A 20,961-nucleotide genomic window follows, 5' to 3' on the forward strand; every position below is an offset into this window, starting at 1 on the left:
GATGTGGCGCGCGGAAGACGCAGCTCGAGTGAGTGCTCAGAGTGCGGTTGGTTGCTCCAGGCACGCCACCGAGGCTATGGACGGGCCGTTTCAGGAACTGTGCCAAGGCGACGGATGTCAGCTGGTCTGCTGATCTGGTGAACTGAAGGTCTCTGGCTGCCGGGCTGCGGCAGCGGATGCGTCTCGCGACGACAATTACAGAATGGGGGGGAACAGGCTCAGCATTCCACTCTGACCCCTTCTATCGACCGGGTCAGAGCTGTCGACTTCCGCATTTCCGCTCCCACAAGTGGAATGAGGCGCACGACTGCTAAATGGGGTGGGGGTACCAGGTCGGGCACGCTCGGAGGCAAAGGAGAAGGAGAGCAGCTGTCTGTGCTTGTGCCCCATCAGCTGTCAGCTGGGAGGCGTGCTGAGCTTGTATTAGCGAGGGAAGAAGAGGAGACGCAGTAGCCCAGCCCATGTGCCCCGGCTCTCCATCGCGACGCCGCGACGCCGCGACGATCTGCCTTCCATTGCCCAGGTGGGCTGGTGCTCTCCCACGGTGGATGTGTAGGTCCTTTTCCGGATTACCGGACGCGGGCCGGTTTGTTGGCCCGTGACTTGTGAACCCATCTATCGTCCCTTAGGCGGAGGTCGCCACGCGGTCCACTTGCTGATGTGTCGTGTGAGACTTCCTACACTGCTCTGGCCCGCTGCCCGCTGCGGGCACTTGTTCCGGGGGGAGGAGGGGGAAAATAGGGGGGCTGCAGCGATGTACAAGAGGCTAGAGCGGGTGTCAGAGCATGCAAGGGAAAGTTCGCTGGGTCTCCGAAGATGGCGAGCGCAAGATCCGGATATGGGGCGATGGGGTGAGTTCCGAGACAGGGGCGTGCCTTCATGATCGCCCTCAGGGACTCTGCCTGACACTTGAACTGTGCCCGTGAGTTTACATTGCCTCCTTTGATCCTCTGCGCCCGCGCCCCAAGCGCAGCAGCAGTCATTCGGGATCGACAGATCGACAAGGGGATGGGGAGTGGGTCCGGTGGGGAAAGGTGGGCGCCGCGGAGGCAGCGGAGGCGGCGGAGTCAAACCAAGCTGATCTCGTGCGAGGTTGACGGCACACCAGAGAGGAGTGAGGGAGGGAGGGGAGTGAAACGGGCGCGAGCAGTCTCAAGGGGCTGAGGAGAGCAAGAAAAAATAGTGCGTATGCCGATCGTTTCACGTTGCATTCCCCGGCGGCAAAGGTATTAAGTGCCTCCTGGCGGTCCAGCCCATGCAGCCATGCAGTCAGCCATGCAGCCATCGCAGCCATCGCAGCCATGAAGCCAACAGCCCCAGCAAGCCAGCAAGCTCACGTCCCAGGGGCGCCACACGCAGGCCAGCCGCCCGGACACGTCCGAGATCCCATCGCAGGATCGCAGGGCAGCTGACCGAGCACGGCTGCGAGGGCCGAGGACCGAGGGCCTGCTTCCAGACCGGGGCGCGTTGTCAGCGTCAGTGGCACACTTGTTCGCCGAGGTAAAATCACATCCTCTTTTTGCCTGCTGCTTTGCTGCTCGTCCTCCTCGTACAGCTGCACATGTGTCGTCGTCATGCAAAGCTGACAGCCGGGCTTCTTGCATCCTTCTTATCTGCAGCTTGCAGGCCCTTGCGGTCCCCTTTCTCCTCCCCTCTCCTCTCCTCATTCATAACCCACTAGACCGTCAGCCACCCACCCACCCATCCTGACCACCATTCACGGTCGGTCAATAAACACGCGAAACCACACCAACGCGCAGTCCGTCCTCACCATACCGGACCCCTTCCACCCCTTCGAACACGCCCACCTCCCTCTACCCCTTCCACTCTTCGTCTCAATCACCCTCTCCGACGGCTCCAACGGGCGCTACCTCCTCGGCGTCACCCCCACATCGGCAATTAGAGCGTCACTTTGAACGGCGCCATCATCGCCCACATCGCTGCCGTTCTACAGCATTCAAAACGGCCCGATCTCGCCTCAAAACAACCATCGTCCTCCCTCATCGCTATCCCATTATCTGCTCATCACCATCTGTTCTTTTCTTGTACCTTCACTGTTCCCTCTCCCCTTCTTGATATCTTGAACTTTTCTCAGCTTGCCCAACTCTTCACTACCTCGTCATCCTCGGCAGCTGTGACCTCGCCGCTCGGACACCTTGCTCCCCGCCCGGCTATCATCTCCCCGTTCTTGCCATCTACACCTTCTAAAAGTTGCGGCGCACCGACCGTCTTCTACATATTGGCGCTTAGTATACTGCTCATCTATCTCGAGCGCTTGCTGGTCCCGCCTTATCTGACCAGTCGTACACCAGCCGCTCAACCGGCAAGCTTGTCTTAAGAGTCTCCCAAATGTCGTCGTATCTCGACTCGGTAGACTGCCAGCAATACCCCGACATGTTCGGCCTCGACCTCGCCCCCAACAACTTCCTCCAGGTTAACAGTGATTCGTCTGGAGCATCGTCGCCCGACATCGCCTCGCTCCTTCCTGCACGGCATAGGTGGGACTCGCCAATGCCCTCGGCGCCCATCGACATCCCGCATGCGCATTCTCACGCGCACTCCCACCCGCACGACTCGGTCTCTCCCATCAGAGCCGGCGCCGTCTCCGCTCCTCCGTGGTTCGGCATCACGGGCCAGGGCGCATACGAGATGCCCTCCGACACGGAATGGCGTGACGACCAGTACGTGCCCCCCAACGCCACCACTGATGCAAGCCGTCACCCCTTCATGTCTCAGACCTACGCGCCCCCTCGTCACCACCCCTACCTCACCGAGCCGCGCCCCGAGCCGCCCCGCAAGTCCGGTCGCCTCGGCGTCAAGCGGAGGCAGAAGTACACTCGCTCGCGCACGGGGTGTCTGGGTTGCCGCGCCCGCCGCATTAAGTGTGACGAGGCACGCCCCATTTGTCGCCGTTGCGTCGTTGCCAAACGCGAGGTATGCGCCCTTTCTATTCGTGCTGACATTAGTCGGACTGCGTGTTTCCCGACCAAGGGGTGAAGAAGCCCAAGGGCTCGGATAGCGAGTGCTCGTCACCTGAGCAGCGCAAGCCCTCGCCTGAGATCCCGGGCCTCGTCCACCGCTCATCCGATGAGAGCCAGCCCTCCAGCAGCAGTCTTAGTACGCATGGGGGCTCGGAGGACGTCCAGCTCGGCATCGGCTTCAAGCCAGATTTCCTCGGCTTTGATCTCATGCCTGAGGGAATGGAGCTTGGTCTCGGCTGGTCCGCCCCGCCCTTTCTCCCGAACAACCTCGAGACCGATCTCAACAACGCCCCGTTGAGCTTCCTCAACTCCGCCGCGCCCGTGCCGCACCCCCACCAGATGGTCGGACGCGAAAGTGGTGAGAAGAGCCCCAGTCCCGCAACACCAATGCTCACCACGCCCAACTATTTCTTGCCCTACTTTCCCACGGCGCACGAACAGAATCTTATCTTACACTATTGCGCGCATGCGGCCGCCCTGACGATTGCGATCCCGCTTGGCCCCAACCCCATGCTGGCTGTGTCTCTCCCCCTCGCGCTGGCGTCGCCCCGTGGTACGAATGCCGCATGTGATGCATTGCGGGCCGCGCTGCTGGGTGTCGGCGCTGCGCACCAAGCCTTCCTGCAGGCGCGTGGCGGGCACCCCTCGACGGCGACGACGGGACTGGCGGCGGCGTTGAGTTTGCGGGAGGAGGGCAAGGAGCTTGTGAGAGCAGCCGTCGCACGGGGAGATAATAGCGACGCGGCATTAGCCGCCGCCACCTCCCTTGCAACCATAGATATTTTCCTCGGCGGAAGTGGGTGGGAGGAGAACTTCGCCGTCGCCAAAAGTATTGTTTCCGCGCGTGGCGGGCCATCCGCCCTCCTCGCCGGCCCCACCACCGCCCTTCCGGATGGCAGCATCGTCACCCCCGCACGCCTCAGCCTCGAGATTCTCGCAATATACGACACATTCGCATCCCTCCCCTGCGGCACCTCGCCCAGCCTTCTCAGCGACGAAGACGACTGGTGGTTCAGCCCGAGCCTCGACGACGCGGACGGCTATCCCTCCACCCCCTTCGGCGCAGCCTCCGTCGAAACCCAGTTTGGAGTCTCCCGCGTTGCCATCCACCTCTTCGCACGCACCGCGCGCCTCCTTGCGCGCGTCACTTCCCCCCTCTCAGAACCACCCACACCCTTCGGGCCGGGCGAGAGCGCCATCCCCGGCCCCAGCGGTGGCGCAGGCAGTCGGCGCGGCTCCCTCGCAGGGCCACCCAGCCGGAGCGGCAGCATCGGCTCCCGACTCGCCACCGACGTGTTTGAAGCGCTCGTCGGCCGGCGTATGGATACGGCGTTCAAGAGGGGAGGCATCTTCGCACCGGATGCAAACCCTTTCGGCCCCGCCACGGCTGCTCCAGCTTCTCCCCTGGACGACTCCCTTGCTGAAGAAGCCGCGTGCTTCAAGCTCGATCTTGACGGTTGGATCGAGAGCCTATCCACCGCAAACACGCACGAGCGCGTGCACGCCGGTGACAGGGCATACGCGTTTGCCATGCGAGTAAGTCGCGCGCGCCGTGCCTGACTCGGAACCCTTGCTGATCATCTCAGATCCTTCTTCTTCGCATGGTGTTTGGCCGGGCAAGGACCGATGCGTTGGTCCAGAGAGCCGCGCTTGAGGTCATGCAGGCATGCAGTATCAGTACGGCGGCCCTCGGCATGAGTATAGACCTCATGTGGCCTGCCGTCGTGGCAGGCTGTTGCCTGAACGGCGTGGACCGGACGTGGGTGGAGACGCTACTCGAAGGGTTCAAAACACAGTGCTGCTTCGACGTCGACACAGCGTCAAGGATCATTCGCGAGGTGTGGCGCCGCGTTGATGCAGGTGATCGCACGGCTGACTGGAAGCCCGTGTGTGATGACCTGGGGCTGAGAGTTCTACTCTGCTAAGTGAATAGCTCGCTCGCTTGATGCGCACAGGCTGTACTCCCTTATATTATCTGTTGTACAATACTTCTTGCATGCATGTCACATGGTGACGCACTTGTACAGATCGATTGATTGATGTGTGCTGTGCAGTGCGTGCCCGCTAACTACCGCCTGAAAGTGGGTCTGTAAGTACATTCTTGCACGACGCAACAACTGAGATCGGAAAGAGATGGGTGGTGATGGCGTGGTTGTGGTGTGTGTGCACGCTGCCGACAATGAAGCGTGGGTGCATGCGTGTACCGTGTTGCACAGGGCGCCAGAATTGTACACAGAGAGAGGGAGAATGGGACTTGGCTCAGAGCTGAGGCGTGGTGGGATCACTGGAAGTCGTAGCTACCTCGGTCTGCCGAAGGACCTGCCGTCAATGACGGCTTGAAAGCGGAGCTGAAGTGTCAAGAGTGGACGTACTTGAGAGGAACGAAAGCTGAGAGGAGGAAGCTGAGCGCTGGCCTCGAGAGATGGAGTCTGACTGCTGTCAGCCAATGTCGGCGTTGGGTGCGCGTTACCTCCGGAAACGGTTCCGGCTGGCCTCGCAGAGCGCCGTCCGAGCTGCGGTCAATTTAGGTTTTGGCCTTGAGCTCACTAGAAGATCTGCGGACGCCACTCTTCCTGGACCGCCATGACTGCCGAGTTGCTCTCTATCAGCTTCACTCCTTATCGCCGATTACCGGAACTTGTTGACCAAGGCGATCTTTCCTTGAATGGTAGCGTACACGGTCTGCTTGTCAGGCAGTTCAGGCACACTCACCCACCTGAAGGACCTTCTCGCTCGAGAACATGTTCCAACGCTTACCGACTCGCGCACGGTAAAAGTGAAGAAGGGCACGAGTGGAAGTGAAGTTCACGAAGGCATATCCGACCTGAGGTCAAACTGAGTACACGCCTTGTTACTCACATTGCAGTGGTTGCTGAAGTCAAAGCGCAGGTAGACAAAATCAAACTCGCCCGGCACAACCTGTCTGTTAGACCCCCTAAGCAATGCGTACCGACCTGGTTGAGGATGTCGACGAGCTCCTGACGGGATAGCTTATTCTGAGAGTCAGCATAGTGACGGCGTATGACCTACGGGCACATCCTTTACCATCACTGTGGTACGCTTGTCAAGTCCTGCGCTCTCAGTTCTGATCCACAGACAGAATGCTCACCAGCCGTGATACGTTCAGGAACGATTATGTTCTCAGGGGGGATGGGCTTCGGCTCGCTCTTACCCCATATAGTATAGGATCGAGCGGTGAGAGCGGCGGGAGACAAAGGGGTCGAGTAAGAGCCACTGGTGGTATAGTGGCGTTGCATCGCCTGTGCTGTCTCATTCATGCCATTGAGGATGGTCTGCATGGTGGCTGAGTCCGTTGCGCGGCGAAGATTGGGTGGACGAGTTGCACGGGCCTCATGCTGCCCCTCAGTGGCAGGAGTTGCCCAAAGATGAACGGGCTCAGTGTCGAGCCGGTAGCGGCCGCGCGGAATTGTGCCGCTTTGAGTCCGACGTACGCTGGGAGACGCAGTGTCAAAGGGCTGGAAGCCATCAAGGCCACCTTGGGGCTCGTCCGTCGCGGAGAACGAACCGTTCATAAGTGACATGGATCCGGGTGAGACGGCCGACACATTTCTGCGGGGAAAAGTCCAAGATGTGGGCGAAGTTGCGGTGGCCGCTCTCATTGCGGCCGACTCTGAGATCGACACTGAACGGGCGACGGAGTTTGTCGAGCCGTTATCGATATTCAACGTCAGACGAGCAGGAGGATCCGCCTTGAGCGGGTGCTCAGAGTAATAGGATACAAGAAAAGTGCCTCCCGTGATGGTTATGTTGTTGTAGGTGCGAATGACGCTTGCGGCGACGCGGGTGTCATAAAACTCAGCAGTAAAGACCTTGAGCAGTGAGTTTATCAAATATGCAGTGACTTACATGTCCACTGCTGTCATGCGCCTTGAAGTGTTTGAGGTCACCGCAGGCACTTAGTTGAGCCTATGAGTCAGTCTAGTACTGCAGATGCAGGTCACCTTAAAGCCCTCGCACTCAACACCCAACTGAGCCTGGACTTGGATGCGGACCGCCGCCTCACTCTCGTTCCAGAGAAAGTCCCATTGCTGGCCTACCCCAGTCAGCTGCGGGTAAGCGTATCTCATATGTCAAGTGACTGTAACCTACCGCCCGGACTTCCGCCTCGGCAATACAGACGCAATGCAGCAGAACGGCGTCTGAGGTGGTCGAGAAGCGGACCGCTCTGCGGCTGAGCCCCTTGTACACCTTGAATGCTTCACGTGAATCCCAGAAAGCGGCAATGATCTGTAGGTCAATCGACGGAAAGGCGTAATCACCTACCCATCCATGCGTCCACAAATGATGGGTAAGGATGGCTTTGGTCTGGCCGGGGACCTGTTGATCAGTTCGGCAGCACGAGGTGTACTCACTTCAAGTAGTTCCTGTAGCTGTGAGAGCTGGGCGGTTTTCGGGACGTTCGTGACCTGTTGATCAGCATCCACTTCGGGCAAAGCACTAACGAGAAGCCAGCGAGTGGTGAGGTCAACTGTGAGGGGTTGAAATACATGACTGGAGGTACCCAGCACATTGTTTAGACGCCCATCAAGGCCAAGAAAGTCCGGCTCAGGGAGAAGCGTCAAGGCTTGCTTGCCTGAGCCGGCCGAGGAGTACACGCGGTTGGGCGACGAGTCCCAGGCAACTGACGAAGGCGTGGATATTGTGCTCAACGTCCGTCGGGACGACGGAGTGTGGGGAATCGTGTTCGAGCTCTGAACAGAGTCTGAAAGAAAGTGGTCAGTCGTTCGTCCGATGGCGCCGCGAGACTTACCTCTGTTTGGACCTGGAGTCTGAATGCCCTGCACGAGTTAGCATGCTAGCGATTATGTGAGGGAGCAAGGATTAGGGTATATGGTTTAGAACGTACTCCAACACTCGCTGCCCCTCCGGAAGGGATGGATGGCCGGAAAGACCGAGTGCGAGGATCAAGCTGTCCGTCAGCTCTTCCGACCGCCCCGGTTTGACGGATCAGACTGACCCCATTGTTTCGGCCTGGCGCCAATCCGTGGATGGAGGTATGGCCCTGGTGGAGATCGGGCGTCGGGATTTGGACGCTTGCACTGTGCGATCCCGAGTCCGCGGAGGTGCCACCGGAGCTAGAGTAAGCGGAAGTGGAGCCTGCCACTTACGCAGACGAGAGGTTCATGGCCTGGAGATGTTGACTGAGAGAGCCCTCCTGAGCGGTAGGCGAGTAAGACGCAAGGGATGGACCAAATGGCGGGGAAGGTTGAGCAGTCTGAGTGCAGCGTCAGCGACATGGGTGGTGTTGGCAGGTTGCGGAAACTATGAAAGTCGGGGAAGGGGGGGGGGGGGCGAGAAGGGGCGCCTAGTCGCCTCGAGATGCAGCCTCGTTGAAGCCACGAGGATGAGGCCCTCATCAGCACTTACTTCCGGGGAGGCGCGAGGTGATTTTTGGAGGGGGTTCATCGTAACGAACTCCATCGTCAACGCCGGCGGGGCGATGATTGTTGCAAGATGGGCGGGACCGACGACCTCGATGGGAGCGTAAGGGAAGGGTGGGTGAAGTATCTGGTGAGCGGGAGGAAAAGAATTTATATGGTGTCGAGTGACGGCTAAGACAGGTTGTCCGTGGATGGGAAGGTGGGAAACGATGTGACTAGCCAAGGGTGTGAGAGGCAGACAGCGGACGGCGGGGAGTGTGTGAGAACAAGTGTGGATGGATGGATGGATGCAAATGGGGCAGGCGAAGACGAGAAGGAAGAGGAGGAGGAGAAAGACGAGGACGAGGACGGGGACGAGTACGAGGACGAGGGCGAGGATGGCGAAGAGGAGGATTCCAATGATAGAGATGAATGGATGGAGAACGGAAGACAACCAAGGTAAGACGAGGAGAGGTGGGAAAGGGCGAGAAAGATTGAAAGAAAGAACGAGAGAGAGAGATAGATATAGGATGAGAAAGAGAAAGAGAGAAAAAGAACGAAAGAGAGTAAGCGATGGACGCGTATGTCCAAGGCGTCGCGCGTCGAGGAAGGTGGTCAACTTTTGAGGTGGTAGTAGTGTGAGGGCCGCACGTCCACTACCGCCGGCCCCACACAGGTACACAGGCTTCATTCACCCTATCGCCCTGTATCCTGGGGCCTGGGGGCATGATCATGGAATCATGGCCCTCATGGAGCCATAAAGCCATAGAATAGCGCCCCCGCGCCCCCGCCTCCTCTAGCAAAAGGATCCCCACCCTGTTTTGTTCGGGCTCCTTTCCGCAGAGTCTGCCGTCGCCTCCCGACTCGCGGGGCCGAGGTGTCTGTCGAGTCTCTCACGGCCACAATGGGACCATTCACTGCTGTGTAGCGGGAGCAAACAATACAAAGTAAGACACTCGCTCGCATCGACAATGCGACGCGCATGGCCGCACAGATCCTCTAGAGCAGGTGGCGTGAATTGATTTTGGTTCGTCCTCCATTTCTCGCAGGATCGCAGGATTACGCGACTCGGAGCGCCGACGCCTCTCAGAAAGCGCCCTGTAGTATGAGGCTATACTGTTCCACAGCGCCGCCTACTGAAATGCGGTGTCGACCACGCAGACGCACTCTCGCACCCACTGGTGTTCAACAACACCTCGAGGTGAATGAAACGGACCACCTCCACCACCCGTCCCTGACGGAACCAAATCGCACTGTGATCTGTGACGCGTTCCAACACCGGTGGCCAACGCCAGGACGCCAACCAACAACACACATCCACCCTCGGCACATGAGCAGGCCATCATGATGCGCAAGCAGCGCCCGACATTCACGACGGCCGAGCTTGAGCTCCAGCTTCAGCAGGTGTGTTTGCTGCATCGAGGGCAAAGAAGCTGACGACAGATCACGCTGGACCCAGCCTCGGGCGCCTCGGAGAACTTTGAGGCGCTCGCGCCCCTCATCAAGACCATCCAGGATACCGACAGCGAGCAGCTCTACCTCGGAAGTTTGGATAGATTTGTTGGAGAGAAGGAGAAGGAGATAGAGAAGATCTGCGAGGACAACTATGAGGTGAGACCGGTCAAGGCCGAGCTGGCTGACCCCCCAGGACTTTGTCAAGTCGGTACTAGCGCTGTCGTCGGTCAGGCAGGGGACGGGGCAACTACGCAAGCGCATTGGAGAGCTTGATGTGCAGATGGGAGATGTGGGCCGCGGGCTTGGGAAGAAGGTGAGCTTACTGGGAGCGAGTCTGACACCAGAAACGCGCGCTCCTGGAGCAGAAAAAGGTCGCGCGGAACATGGACGATGCGATCGAGACGCTTCAGACCTGTCTTCGCCTCCTCGACCTTGTGCACCGTGTTGGCGAGATGATCCGGCAGGGCAAGTACTGGGGAGCACTCCGCGTGGGCTTTCATCGCTCGATGCCTGGCTGACCCCAGATGATTGAGGACTTGTCCCACCTTCCTCCACCGGCCATCTCCAGTACACCCTTCTACCTGCACTTGGTGTCCTCTTTACCGTCGCTTCGTTTAAGCATCAAGGACGCCGTGACGGCCTCAGCCAAGTCGTGGCTGTTTGACATTCGCGAGGCGAGCGCATTAGTTGGCAAACTCGCGCTTGAGCAGATGGGAAACCGCATCAAGCGTTGGCGCCTGAAGCGTGAGAAGGACGGGAGTGCGCGCTTCGCCCGCATTGGAGGGGCCCTCGAGCTCGTCAACAACGAGCGTGCCGAGTGTAAGCCGGGCCATCGGACGGGAGCTGACGACAGTCAACGCCCTTGACAATGAGCAGATCTGCATCGACTTCAAGCCTCTTTATCAGTGTATCCACATTTACGAGGCACTCGAGTGCAAGGCTGAGCTGCAGCGCAACTACCAGGAGGATCGCAAGGTAGGCTGGCTGCCAAGTATCATCGGCTGACCTTAGACTCAAGCCAACCTCATCCTCGCATCGCGCTCGGCCTCATCGCCCGAGACATTAATGACCTCCCTTCCCGAGTTGATGCAGGAGCTCGTCGGCTTCTTCATCATCGAAGCACACGTTCTCCGAACTGTCCCAGACTTCCGATCTCAGCGCGACGTCGACGATCTCTGGGACGAGATGTGCCGCCGCATCATCAGCATTGTGGGCCTCGGCCTCAAGGGCTGCAGCAAGCTTGAGGTCTTCTTGGAGAGCAAGAAGCATATCCTACTCTTCGTGCAAACATTGGAGGTGAGTAACCCGAGCCTCTTCCTTTCTGACTCGTCTAGGGTTATGGCTATGACATCTCGGAACTGAACGGGTTGTTGATAACGCTGTTTGAGCGCTACTCTGAGCTGCTCCTCCGAACGTTTGGCGCCGACTTTGATCATATTGTTGCTGAGGACGACAACCAGCCAATGATGGTCAACGATCAGCGAGAGTTTGACCAAGTGTCTGGCGTGTGCTGGCTGGCACCAGGAGAAGCGGAGTCTTTAGCTATGTGAGCTTGGCTTCGAAGGCGTCGACTGACACCCAGAAACGGCTTCCCCCAACCCATGCCCTTCTCGCAGACGTTCCCAATGTGCTGCATCAACATCCGCAATTTCGTAGAGCAATTCTACCAGTTCACGGACGGCGTCTCGCAGCATCATGTCGATCTGGATGAGGTGCTACGGAAATCGTTAGATGGCCTCCTCACCAACCATGTCAGCAGGCAGATGGCGCAGCGCGTCAAGGCCATGTCCAATCTGTCGCAGATTGCGCAGGTCGTGGTCAACACGGAACACTTCCTGGTGGCGTGCGACGAGTTAGAGACGGTTCTTATGGGCCTTCGGTGAATACCTTCCTTTCCTTTTTGTGCTAACAGACAGAGCCACGCAGCGTGGGGGCCCTGTCAAGATGGCGTCGGCGTCTTCTTTCGCCGATACTCTGAAGCTCGCGCAGAGCCGCATTGACGCCGTGATCACTTCCAAGCTTGAGTCCTTCTTCGAGCTAGCCGAGTACAACTGGATGCCGCGGCAGTCCCCGCCATCTAACCCCGAGCCGAGCACTTACGTGTTCGAGATGATCACCTTCCTCACTGCGTACGTCGACTCGGTGCTTATCGGATTGGACGATGGCACAAAGGCGCGGGCGTATGAAAAGGCGCTGCAGCGCATCAACCAGTTCCTCATGGTAAGCTACGGGGTGTGTGCGATGACTGACAATAGGAAACCCTCACTAGTACGGAGGTACGGATGTACAACGAGGCGGCCCTCATGTACGTTCGAGCGGACGTACTCTTTATCGAGACGGAGATTCAGAGACTCGGCAAGGCGGGGCTGGACCGCGTCTTCGACGAGGTCAAAAACGTGAGCTTGAATGTTGTATAACGTGCTGACAATAGACAATCAACATTGTGCTCTCGGACGCAGTGTCAGCATTCATGGAACCGAGCGTCCGGCAGCTCTCGTACGGCTCTGTGCGCCCTGCGCGTCTCTCGGCCGTGCTAACTAGGCTTGCGGCGGGCGTCAGTGTTTCTGGGCAGATGAACAAGGCTGAACGACTTCGTGTCGAGGCCAACAGCGTAGCGATGTTGCGTTAGAGAATTGTTGTATATGCATTCTGTCACCGTGGTTGAGCCGGAGGCCGGTGATCAAACGCGAGAAGGGCTGGTCCTCCCATCTCGCCCGCCTTGCCAGCTAGCTGGCTGCCTGTCGGTCGGTAGGCCGCAGCCCCGCAGTGTGCGCAGTCGGAGGCACTCGTCTCCAGCCCCTCCAGGCTCGATGTCGATCAGCGCTCGAGCGCGCAAAACCTGAGGGTGGACTGATAAGACGTCGGTGATCTCGGACCCCGTGTTCCGGGTCACCACCTCCACCTCCACCATCACACTTTGCCCCACTAGATTAGAAATGTTCTGCCCACCTACCCGCCCTGCCTCTTGTTCCATGCAAACAAAAACAAAAAGTCTTGGATTCTTTAATCCGGAAATCGGGAACGGACGGACGGCGGAGGTACACCCGGCGCCAAGCGTGCGCACTTTACCTGGAGCAACACTTGGCGGATGGCGGAGGTGGCGGTTCGGGCAGATTTCATGTCCGACTTTCGGCTGGCTGTTCAACTCGGCGCGCTGGACGCGTCACACTTCGAAGAGGGGCACTGTTAGAGACGTGGCGTTTAGCGCCTGGTGGCGCAGTGGGTGGGCGCGCCGGGTGGGTTGAGCGATGTTCGGCCGGCATGGGTGCAACTGCTGGACGTTGACAAGACCGCCAGTTAGAGGTAGGACTCTTGGACTCTGCGATGTCCCGTTGCCGTTGTGCAGCGCAACGCGTGCACCACAGTCGAAAGCTGGAACAGGCTTGATCGCTTGCATCATGCCGCCGGCACGAGAACGAGGCCTGACGGATCGGAAGTCTCGGGGTCATCCCGAGGCCCGAGGCGTCCGAGTTGGATTGAGGGCTTGGGACCGAGAGGCGCGAGAGACGGCTGTGAGTGGCCCGGAAGAGTTCAGGAGCGGGCAAGGGGCGGCTGATAGCGGCACGCAATGTGTTTGGTCGGCAGAGATGCAAGTAGGGTCGCGGGCAACGTGGCTGGGCGATGGAGCGTGGAGCGTGGAGCGTGGAGCATGTAGGCCGTGAGGAGAGCGCATTCCCAAATGTTATGCAATGGGCCTAGCGGAGGGATGATGAGAGGAATGAACCGAATGAACCGTTACTTGCCGCCGCCATGTGTCCACGAGATTTGCTATGATTGGACCAGGGGATTAGGTACCGTTCTTTATGGTGCCTGGGATTAAGAGGGAGATGAGCGTCGACGAGAGCCAATTGAGCCAAGACGCCGCGTACGCCGCACAACCTGTTCCATCAGAAGTGGCCACTGTTCCCCGCCTCCTGTCATCCTGGGTCGGTATATGAGGCTGTTTCCGCGCGTTCTGTTCAGTGGGTGGCGGCGGCCGTTCAAATGAGAGAGCATAACAGTCCGCCGGAACGCCAGTCGCCAGCTCGCCAGTCGCCAGTGGTCACGTCGTCACTCGCTAGCAACAGCCGGCCGGCCGGCTGAAGCGACTGGCGCCTCTGAGCCTCGCCATAATCGAGTGGCCGAGACAGGCAGGACAAGCGGACCGTTGGGACCGTTGGGACCGTTCTCCTCCGACCTTCTATTCCACCGCGCATTCATCCCCGCATTCACTCTTGCATCTCCCATCGCCGCTGCTGTGACGCCCTGGCCGCCTCTGTACAGTGTTTTTGATGCAGGCATTCATCATTCAATCCTACCAACAACTACCCACTTAAGTCAGGTCACGTTGCGCATCTCGTGGCGTGGCAAGCTGGCTGGACAACCATTCATTTCCATAAGCATTAACAGGCACAGATTAGTAGTCGTGCTTGGAGAATTAGGGAGGGGTAGGAGAGTAGGCTTGGCATTATTATTGATCACTTAGCCAAAGGTCGATTCCATTTTCCACGCACGATCCTCGCCTCACGCCTTGCCTTGCCTTCCCTCCCCTCCCTCCATACCTCATCCCTCCATCCCTCCTCCTCTCTTTCTCTCTCCGTCGCTGTCGCGCGTATTTGCCACATTCAACAACATCACTCTACTCTACATAGCCTCCCCATCGAACACTACGCATCTCTAGTCGCCCTCTCAAGGCTCTCACTGCCAACACCGCTCTTTCACAGCTTGCGAGCATCACACACTCGACTCGATCCTCTCCCCTCACATCGGTTCAACCTTGCCTCACCACTCTGGCGCATCTATCATCCATCCATCCCATCCATCCACCCACCACCGCATCCCGCGGCCTTTAATCTTGGCTCGTACGCGACGCCTAGACACCCGCATCGCCGCCGCCGACCGACTCACGCCGGCCCGAGCTTCTCGGCGAGGCCACTACCAGGTACGTGACATGAGGTGCGGGATTTCGAGTCGAGATCCGCGCGCCGAGCCCATGCTCGTACAAGCGATGGCAGAGATTGAGGACGATCCCGTGTATTGTTTGTCTGCATCCCAGCCTCGGAGCACTCGGGCAGACGGCCGCGTCGTGACTCGAGGCATACAGCGGAAGGGGTTGCGCACTGACTTTGCGACGCCAGAGCCGCCCGCCGTGGTTCGCGGCCTGGCGATCTCGGCCTGGCCACCGGCACTTCGTGCGGCTACATCCGTTTCAGTGGTTGTGTGTCCACACGTCTCATTGAGTCGTGGCCGTTCTGCCGTTGCGGCCGGGATCTGGCGCCATCACGGAGAGACTGGCGCCTTGCCCTCCTTTGCGTTGCTTCCCAATTCCCTCTCCCCTTCCCTCCTTGCTCACTGTCCCACATCGCCGCTCACATCTCCAGTAACACCCCCACACCACATCTACTCCTGCCACCATTTCGGCCAACACTCCGTCCCCGCCCTTTGTCGGCCCGTCCCCGCGCTCGATCAGCTCCAAGGGGAGTCCGCAGTCGACCACATCCAGTAGCGCCGCCTCCTCTGGCAGCCGTCTCCGGGCTATACTTCCTCGCCCCATAGCCCCTAGACCAGGCGCCACTGGCACTGCTGCGGCCTCGTCCTCTGGATCTGCCGGAAAGATGAGCAGCAAACCCTACCGCCAGTCTAGCGGCAGCTCAAAAGGGCGCTTCACCGTCGACGGCGGCGGCGGGGCGTCAGTCCCCACCAAGTTGACGCCCATGCCGCGATCCCTACCATCGAGTGCAGGTCCGAGCCCCGCCGCCGTATCACCTTCCAAGGTCAACGTCTTCGCGCAGAACTCGAACTCGAACAACTGGGGCTTCCCTCAGCAGCAGTCAGGTAGTTATGGCGGCAGCGACTTTCTCAGCGAATTGTCGTCGACGCCCACAAGCAGCTTTGCCGCCTTTGGAACGTCGGCCTCATCATTTACGCCCACGGCGCAGTCAGGATTCGCCGCCCAGTATGCTGCCGCTCGCCAGAGCCAGAGCCAGAATGGCTCCGCCCAGCCTTCGCAGCACCCAACGCCAGGCTCGAATGTAACAACGCCCCTCGAGACACCTTCTTTCGACTTTGCGCCGCTCAACTCGCAGGCGTGGCCTGCCCAGCCACAGCAGCGTCAGCAGGAGCAGATCTCGGAGCAGAACAACTTGAGTTCTCTCGACCAGAACTTCCTCGCCAGCCTCGCCGAGATGATGAACCAGGCACAGAACAGCGCCAATGAGCCGCAGCTGCCGCTCGGCCTCCTCAGCGCTCTCGGCCAGCAGGCCCAAGCGCAGACGCAGACGCAGCAGCCAGTGGCCGTTCAGCAGTCCCTGGCGGCACAGATGATGCAGCAGCAGCAGCAGCAGTCAATGCTGCCCCCGGCACAGGCGCAGGAGCAGACCGCTTTTGCTGGCATAACGCAGCAGCAGCTTGTCCAGATGCTCCAGCAGGTCCAGCAGCAGCAGCAGGTGCAGGCAGCACAGGCGCAATTTCAGGCCGCTCAGCAGCAGCTCCAGGCCGCCCAGCAGCAGGCAGCACAGGCGCAGCAGCAGATGCAGCAGGCTCAGGCGCAAGTAACGAGTTCGCACCAGCACTCCCAGGAGCATGCCCAGGCCCAGTCGCATCAGACGAGCCTTCTAACGCGTCGCATCCAGCAGCAGCAGCAAACGCAGTCGCAGTCAAACACGCCCGCGCAGTCCCCTCGACCAAGTTTCACGACCTCCGGGCGCTCTTCTGGCTCCATGCCGAACGGCATCAGCGCCCCGCCGCCGTTCACCCAGGTCCGCCCTACCAACACCCAGAGGGTACCGTCGTGGCAGGGGGGCGAGCGAGCGTCCGACACTGCCGCTACAACGCCTGCTACTAGTGAAGCTTCGATGAGCAGCCCCGCAGACGTGAGTCCGAGGCACTGTACCTCACTGACACTCAGAGTACTGCCACGAAGGGATTCCGTCCCATCAAGCCGAGGCGCGCGCAGGCTCCGGAGCACCCGCCTGCTGCTCCGCCAAAGCCGTCGCCTAAATCCTCGTCCTCTGGCGCGCCCGCGCCTCCTTCCCGACCCCACTCTCGCACCGCCCAGGCATCCCACCAGCAGAAGCAGCAGCAGCAGCCCCAGTCGCCACAGCAGATTGGCGACCTTCCACCCTTGCCGCCCGGTCTGACCCTGGCTCAGTTGTCGCAGAACGGCAATTTGAGCCTCGAGATGGCGATTCGCGTCGGCATGGGGCTCGGCATGGGAATGGCGCTGGGACAGCAACAGACGACACAGCAGGCATCCAGTCCACAGCCCACGGATGAGCAGCTTGCGTACATGCACGCTGCACTCGCGGCGGCATCTCCGCCACCTGTGAGCGCTCCATCGCCCGAATCATCCTCCGGCGGTCCGTCTCGACAGCGGTCAGGCGACATTGTCTCGAGCATTCTTAAAGACAACTTTCTCGCCACCCGCTCCCCGCTTAGTACGTCCCCGCCGACCGGCAACCCCTTTCCGCCTGGATTCGCGGGGCCGCCTTCGCAGTCAGGCGATCAAGTGGTGCCAGCGGCAGAAGCCATGGCTAAGAAGGATCCCCTGGCTGCCCAGGTGTGGAAGGCGTACGCCCGGGCCAAGGACTCAATGCCCCATGGCCAGCGGATGGAAAACCTCACTTGGCGCATGATGCACCTCACCATGAAGAAGAAGGAGGAATCGGAGCGCGCCGCCGCCGCCGCCGCCGCTGCCGCCGCCGAGGCCAACGCGGGATCTGCGCCACCCAACATGGAGACGACCAGGCGCGAACACGTGGCGTTCCAGGGGTTGTCGCCAGTGCCCGAGCCCGAACACGAGAACGACCCCGACCGTCAGCACGTACCGCAGCAGCCAAGACAGTCAGTGGATTCCGACCACGAGGCGGAACGTGGGCGTCGCAAGGGCGTTTCGAGGGTGGTCGGTTTCAGCGCGGGCAACCGGGACTCGAGGTGAGTTGCTTTGCATGAGCATTGCTAACTCCAGTGCAATGGACATTGACTGGCGCGCTGCGTCGCGTTCAAGATCACGAATGGCGATAGACTGGCGTGCTGCGTCGCGATCGCGTTCGCGCAGCGCCTTCCCTGGCAGCCGGTCAATGTACGACGCAGGCAACGAGCACCACGCTCATAGTCTGCTGGCGCAGGGAGGATCGACAACCAACTCCAGCGCCTCCATGAACCCCTCGCCGGCATCTCTTGCGCCCTTCGCGAGATCTATGCCCAACAACTACCCGCCATGGGAGGCCGCCGGAGCAGAAATGGCCATGTCGCAGCCGCTCCAGACCGAGCTCAACATGGAGCAGTTCGCTAACGGGACGGCGAGTAGCGAAGCCAAGGACCCGAAGGTGGCAATTGGGTTCGACCTCGACCAGGCGCTTCGCTCAGCAGAGTCATCTGCCGCCGCGTCGGCCTCCTTCGCCAACGCCCTCTCCACTTCGGTGCCCTCTGCCGCCACCCAGTTCAACTTTACTGCACCCGCGCACGTCGCCCAGTCGATCTCAAGCAACGGCAGCGGCGTCACTAAGCAAAAGTACCCGACTCTTCCCGGCATCTCTGGCCCTGGGTTATACTCTGCGCTCTCTGAGGAGAACATCCATCCGACTTACGGCCTCCTCCCCCGCCGTGTGCGAAAGACCTCATTCGACCATACCTTACGGCCTCGCGAGGAACCCGAGCCCATGCACAACGCGCGTAAGCGCCCAGCCGAGGCATCCCCCCGAGGTGGCGACAACCGCCCGCTGCCAAACAGTCTCGCGCCGTTCCCCACTGCCCCCTTCACGTTCAGCTTCGACACGAACGCGGCCAGCTCCAGCACCAACTATGACAACTTCTTCGACCTCAATGCCGCATCGACGAGCTCCCATGGCGCCTCGGCGGCGCCGGCCTCCGGCGCCGACATGTGGGGCAACGATGGTCTCTTCGACACTGCCCATCTGTTTGCACCGTCAGGACAGCAGATCGACCCAGGGATGCAGGACCCAGCGGGCATCGACTTCTCGCAGCTCATGAACATGTACTTCGACAACGGCAACCCATACACGACGATCAACCCGTCCGAAGTACTTGGCATGCGGCCGGAGGCCTCGCCACAGTCGCCGCCTGAGGAGTTCCGGCGTCCCGCGCCTGGCCGCTCCAACTCGAGTCCTAACTTGCAGGGACTGCGCGCCATGAGCATGTCGCAGGCGACGCCGTCGCACTCGCGTCACCCAAGCCAGAGCAACCGCAACGAGCTGGCCATGTCGCGTAACCGCTCCGGCGGGCCTTCTGGCCCATCTGGACCGGGGACACCGACCGCCGAGCCGGAGGAGAATAGCGCGACCGTGTGCACCAACTGCCAGACGACCAACACGCCGCTCTGGCGCCGCGACCCTGAGGGGCAGCCGCTGTGCAACGCCTGTGGCCTGTTCTTCAAGCTGCATGGTGTTGTGCGCCCGCTCTCTCTCAAGACAGATGTCATTAAGAAACGGTGAGTCCTAAGAGCTGAACATGTCGGTGGCGCTTGGTGCGCGCAACGCTACTCGCGGGGGACAAAGGCTGCGGCAGTGCGCGCTCTGCAAGCCTTGCCCTCCTCGGACTCATTCACAATGACTTCACCGCTTCCCCCACGCATGATACGATGAGCAAACAAGCTGACTGCAGGAACCGTGGCGCGCCCTCGGCCAAGGAGACGACTTCTGGGCGGCGAAGCAGTAAGGCTTCCCGCTCTAAGGCTTCCAGCCCAGGCGTGGAACGCACGAGTGGCCCGAGTTCGCGTGACAAGCGCCAGCGACGGAGCAGTGGCATGGATCCAGACTCCGGGAACACGAGCGTTTCTTCGTCGCTCGGCACGGGCGGTGGCGGTCTTACCATGAGCAAGCGCTAGTGCTGCTTCACGCCAGGCCCCTTTCGCCCTCACATTGCCCGAGCCGAGCCGTGCCGTCAGGCCTGGCTCGCCTGGCGCACAGATACACTCGCGATAGGCGAGCCGAGATCTGCTTGACTCATCTGTTGCCCGCCCCCGTCTTGCACCCTCTTGCCACGGAACCACTAACTAATAAATAGTAGACCGGCCGCTGACCCGCACCCGCACACCGGGATTGTACCGCTAGATGGTGAATGTATTGTTGTCGTGCGGCGGCGCGGCGGGGAGGCATCGCGGTGAAGGGAGGGTGTGAGGCGAGGGGGGCTGGGGGTCGGTGAAAGGGGGTGGCGATACGGCGACGGGCAAAGAGCGGGCAGGGATAAGATGAATCGAGCGGGGTGCGGGCAGATCGGGCGGGCCGTGGAGGAGATAGCGAAGATCTCCGGTCGATAGTGAGGAGGTGGAACGGGAGTGAGCGCAGTCGAAGGGGCAGTTGAGGTCAGTCGAGAGGGGAAGTCGAGGGGATGGCATGTAAGAGCGACGGCGCCAAACGATGCTGGCCGGGGGGGGGGGGGGGGGGGGGCAGAGTAGAAAATAAGAGATGCAAGAGTGAAGTGGAAGAGGCAGACGCGGGCAGACGGCGCTTAAGAGCTGCTCGTAGGCGGCGACAAGCGATCGCCCCATCGAACCTCCCAGCATCCATCGGGCGCTTGGCACACTCGTACGCATGCGGGACTCCGTCCGCTGTCTGTGCGTCCAGTGAGAATGGAGAGCACGGACGTCTGGCGGGTCAGCTGACGGAAGATGGGCGCGGGCCGCCAGCTCGGAGCATGACCCGACGCGGTGACCACTTCGGCGCGAGGCTGGTCGCGTGGGGAGGAAGCGCGGGCGGTAGGTCACGGTAGGTTAGTGGCGTCAGATTGGTGCAGGTGAGGGGAGTACACTCCGTGAGCACTGTGACGAGAGCTCCTCTCGGTTTTGAGGGTGCACCGCGGCAAACTCGTGCAGCGTAGAGGGCGGTGATGGACCTCATCACATTAGCGTCGTGGGCCACTTTTGTACCCGGCTCCCGCCGTCCGAGAAGACCCACTTCGCAATCAACCCTACCAACGTGATCAACCCTCAACATTGTGTATCGCGCGGTCATTGTTATGCAAATTTGGTTGCTCGAAACACGCTGATGCAATCTTGGACGGAATGAGGCCAATGTTTCGTCATCACGTGCCGCATGACTCACATGCTATGTTCGGAAGTGGCCGGAGATGCTTCCGAGGCACCGGGTGTGCCCTCCTCATCACGTGTTGCCTCCAGTGCCTGTCCCATCGGGTGTGGCGCCACGTTC

At 60.3% G+C, this 20,961-nt stretch overlaps 4 protein-coding genes across 4 annotated transcripts; 3 read left to right on the forward strand and 1 right to left on the reverse strand.

Annotated features, from left to right (window-relative positions):
• Positions 1-2,349: 2,349 nt before the first annotated feature.
• Positions 2,350-4,906, forward strand: COLE_06769 (uncharacterized protein; the record flags this gene model as incomplete). Its single annotated transcript, XM_018424874.1, has 4 exons — positions 2,350-2,681; positions 2,715-2,934; positions 2,967-4,517; positions 4,568-4,906. The coding sequence occupies 4 exons, from the start codon at positions 2,350-2,352 to the stop codon at positions 4,904-4,906; spliced, it is 2,442 nt and encodes an 813-aa protein (XP_018276343.1).
• A 431-nt stretch (positions 4,907-5,337) lies between these two features.
• COLE_06770 (uncharacterized protein) lies at positions 5,338-6,029 on the reverse strand (the record flags this gene model as incomplete). Its single annotated transcript, XM_018421531.2, has 7 exons — positions 5,338-5,494; positions 5,529-5,579; positions 5,614-5,666; positions 5,698-5,805; positions 5,841-5,900; positions 5,936-5,977; positions 6,012-6,029. 7 exons carry the CDS (start codon positions 6,027-6,029, stop codon positions 5,338-5,340), a joined length of 489 nt encoding a protein of 162 aa, XP_018276344.1.
• Positions 6,030-9,706: 3,677 nt separating this feature from the next.
• On the forward strand, positions 9,707-12,446 carry COLE_06771 (uncharacterized protein; the record flags this gene model as incomplete). Its single annotated transcript, XM_018424136.2, has 12 exons — positions 9,707-9,766; positions 9,806-9,973; positions 10,011-10,130; positions 10,162-10,305; positions 10,342-10,636; positions 10,671-10,792; positions 10,829-11,113; positions 11,152-11,363; positions 11,400-11,696; positions 11,734-12,037; positions 12,073-12,213; positions 12,249-12,446. 12 exons carry the CDS (start codon positions 9,707-9,709, stop codon positions 12,444-12,446), a joined length of 2,346 nt encoding a protein of 781 aa, XP_018276345.1.
• A 6,568-nt stretch (positions 12,447-19,014) lies between these two features.
• COLE_06772 (uncharacterized protein) lies at positions 19,015-19,248 on the forward strand (the record flags this gene model as incomplete). The annotated part of the gene is made up of 1 exon (XM_018420507.1): positions 19,015-19,248. The coding sequence occupies one exon, from the start codon at positions 19,015-19,017 to the stop codon at positions 19,246-19,248; it is 234 nt and encodes a 77-aa protein (XP_018276346.1).
• Between the last annotated feature and the right edge of the window lie 1,713 nt (positions 19,249-20,961).

This window comes from Cutaneotrichosporon oleaginosum, assembly GCF_008065305.1.
Source record: "Cutaneotrichosporon oleaginosum strain ATCC 20508 chromosome Unknown ATCC20508_contig06, whole genome shotgun sequence".
In the NCBI taxonomy this organism is placed as follows: Eukaryota; Fungi; Basidiomycota; class Tremellomycetes; order Trichosporonales; family Trichosporonaceae; genus Cutaneotrichosporon; species Cutaneotrichosporon oleaginosum.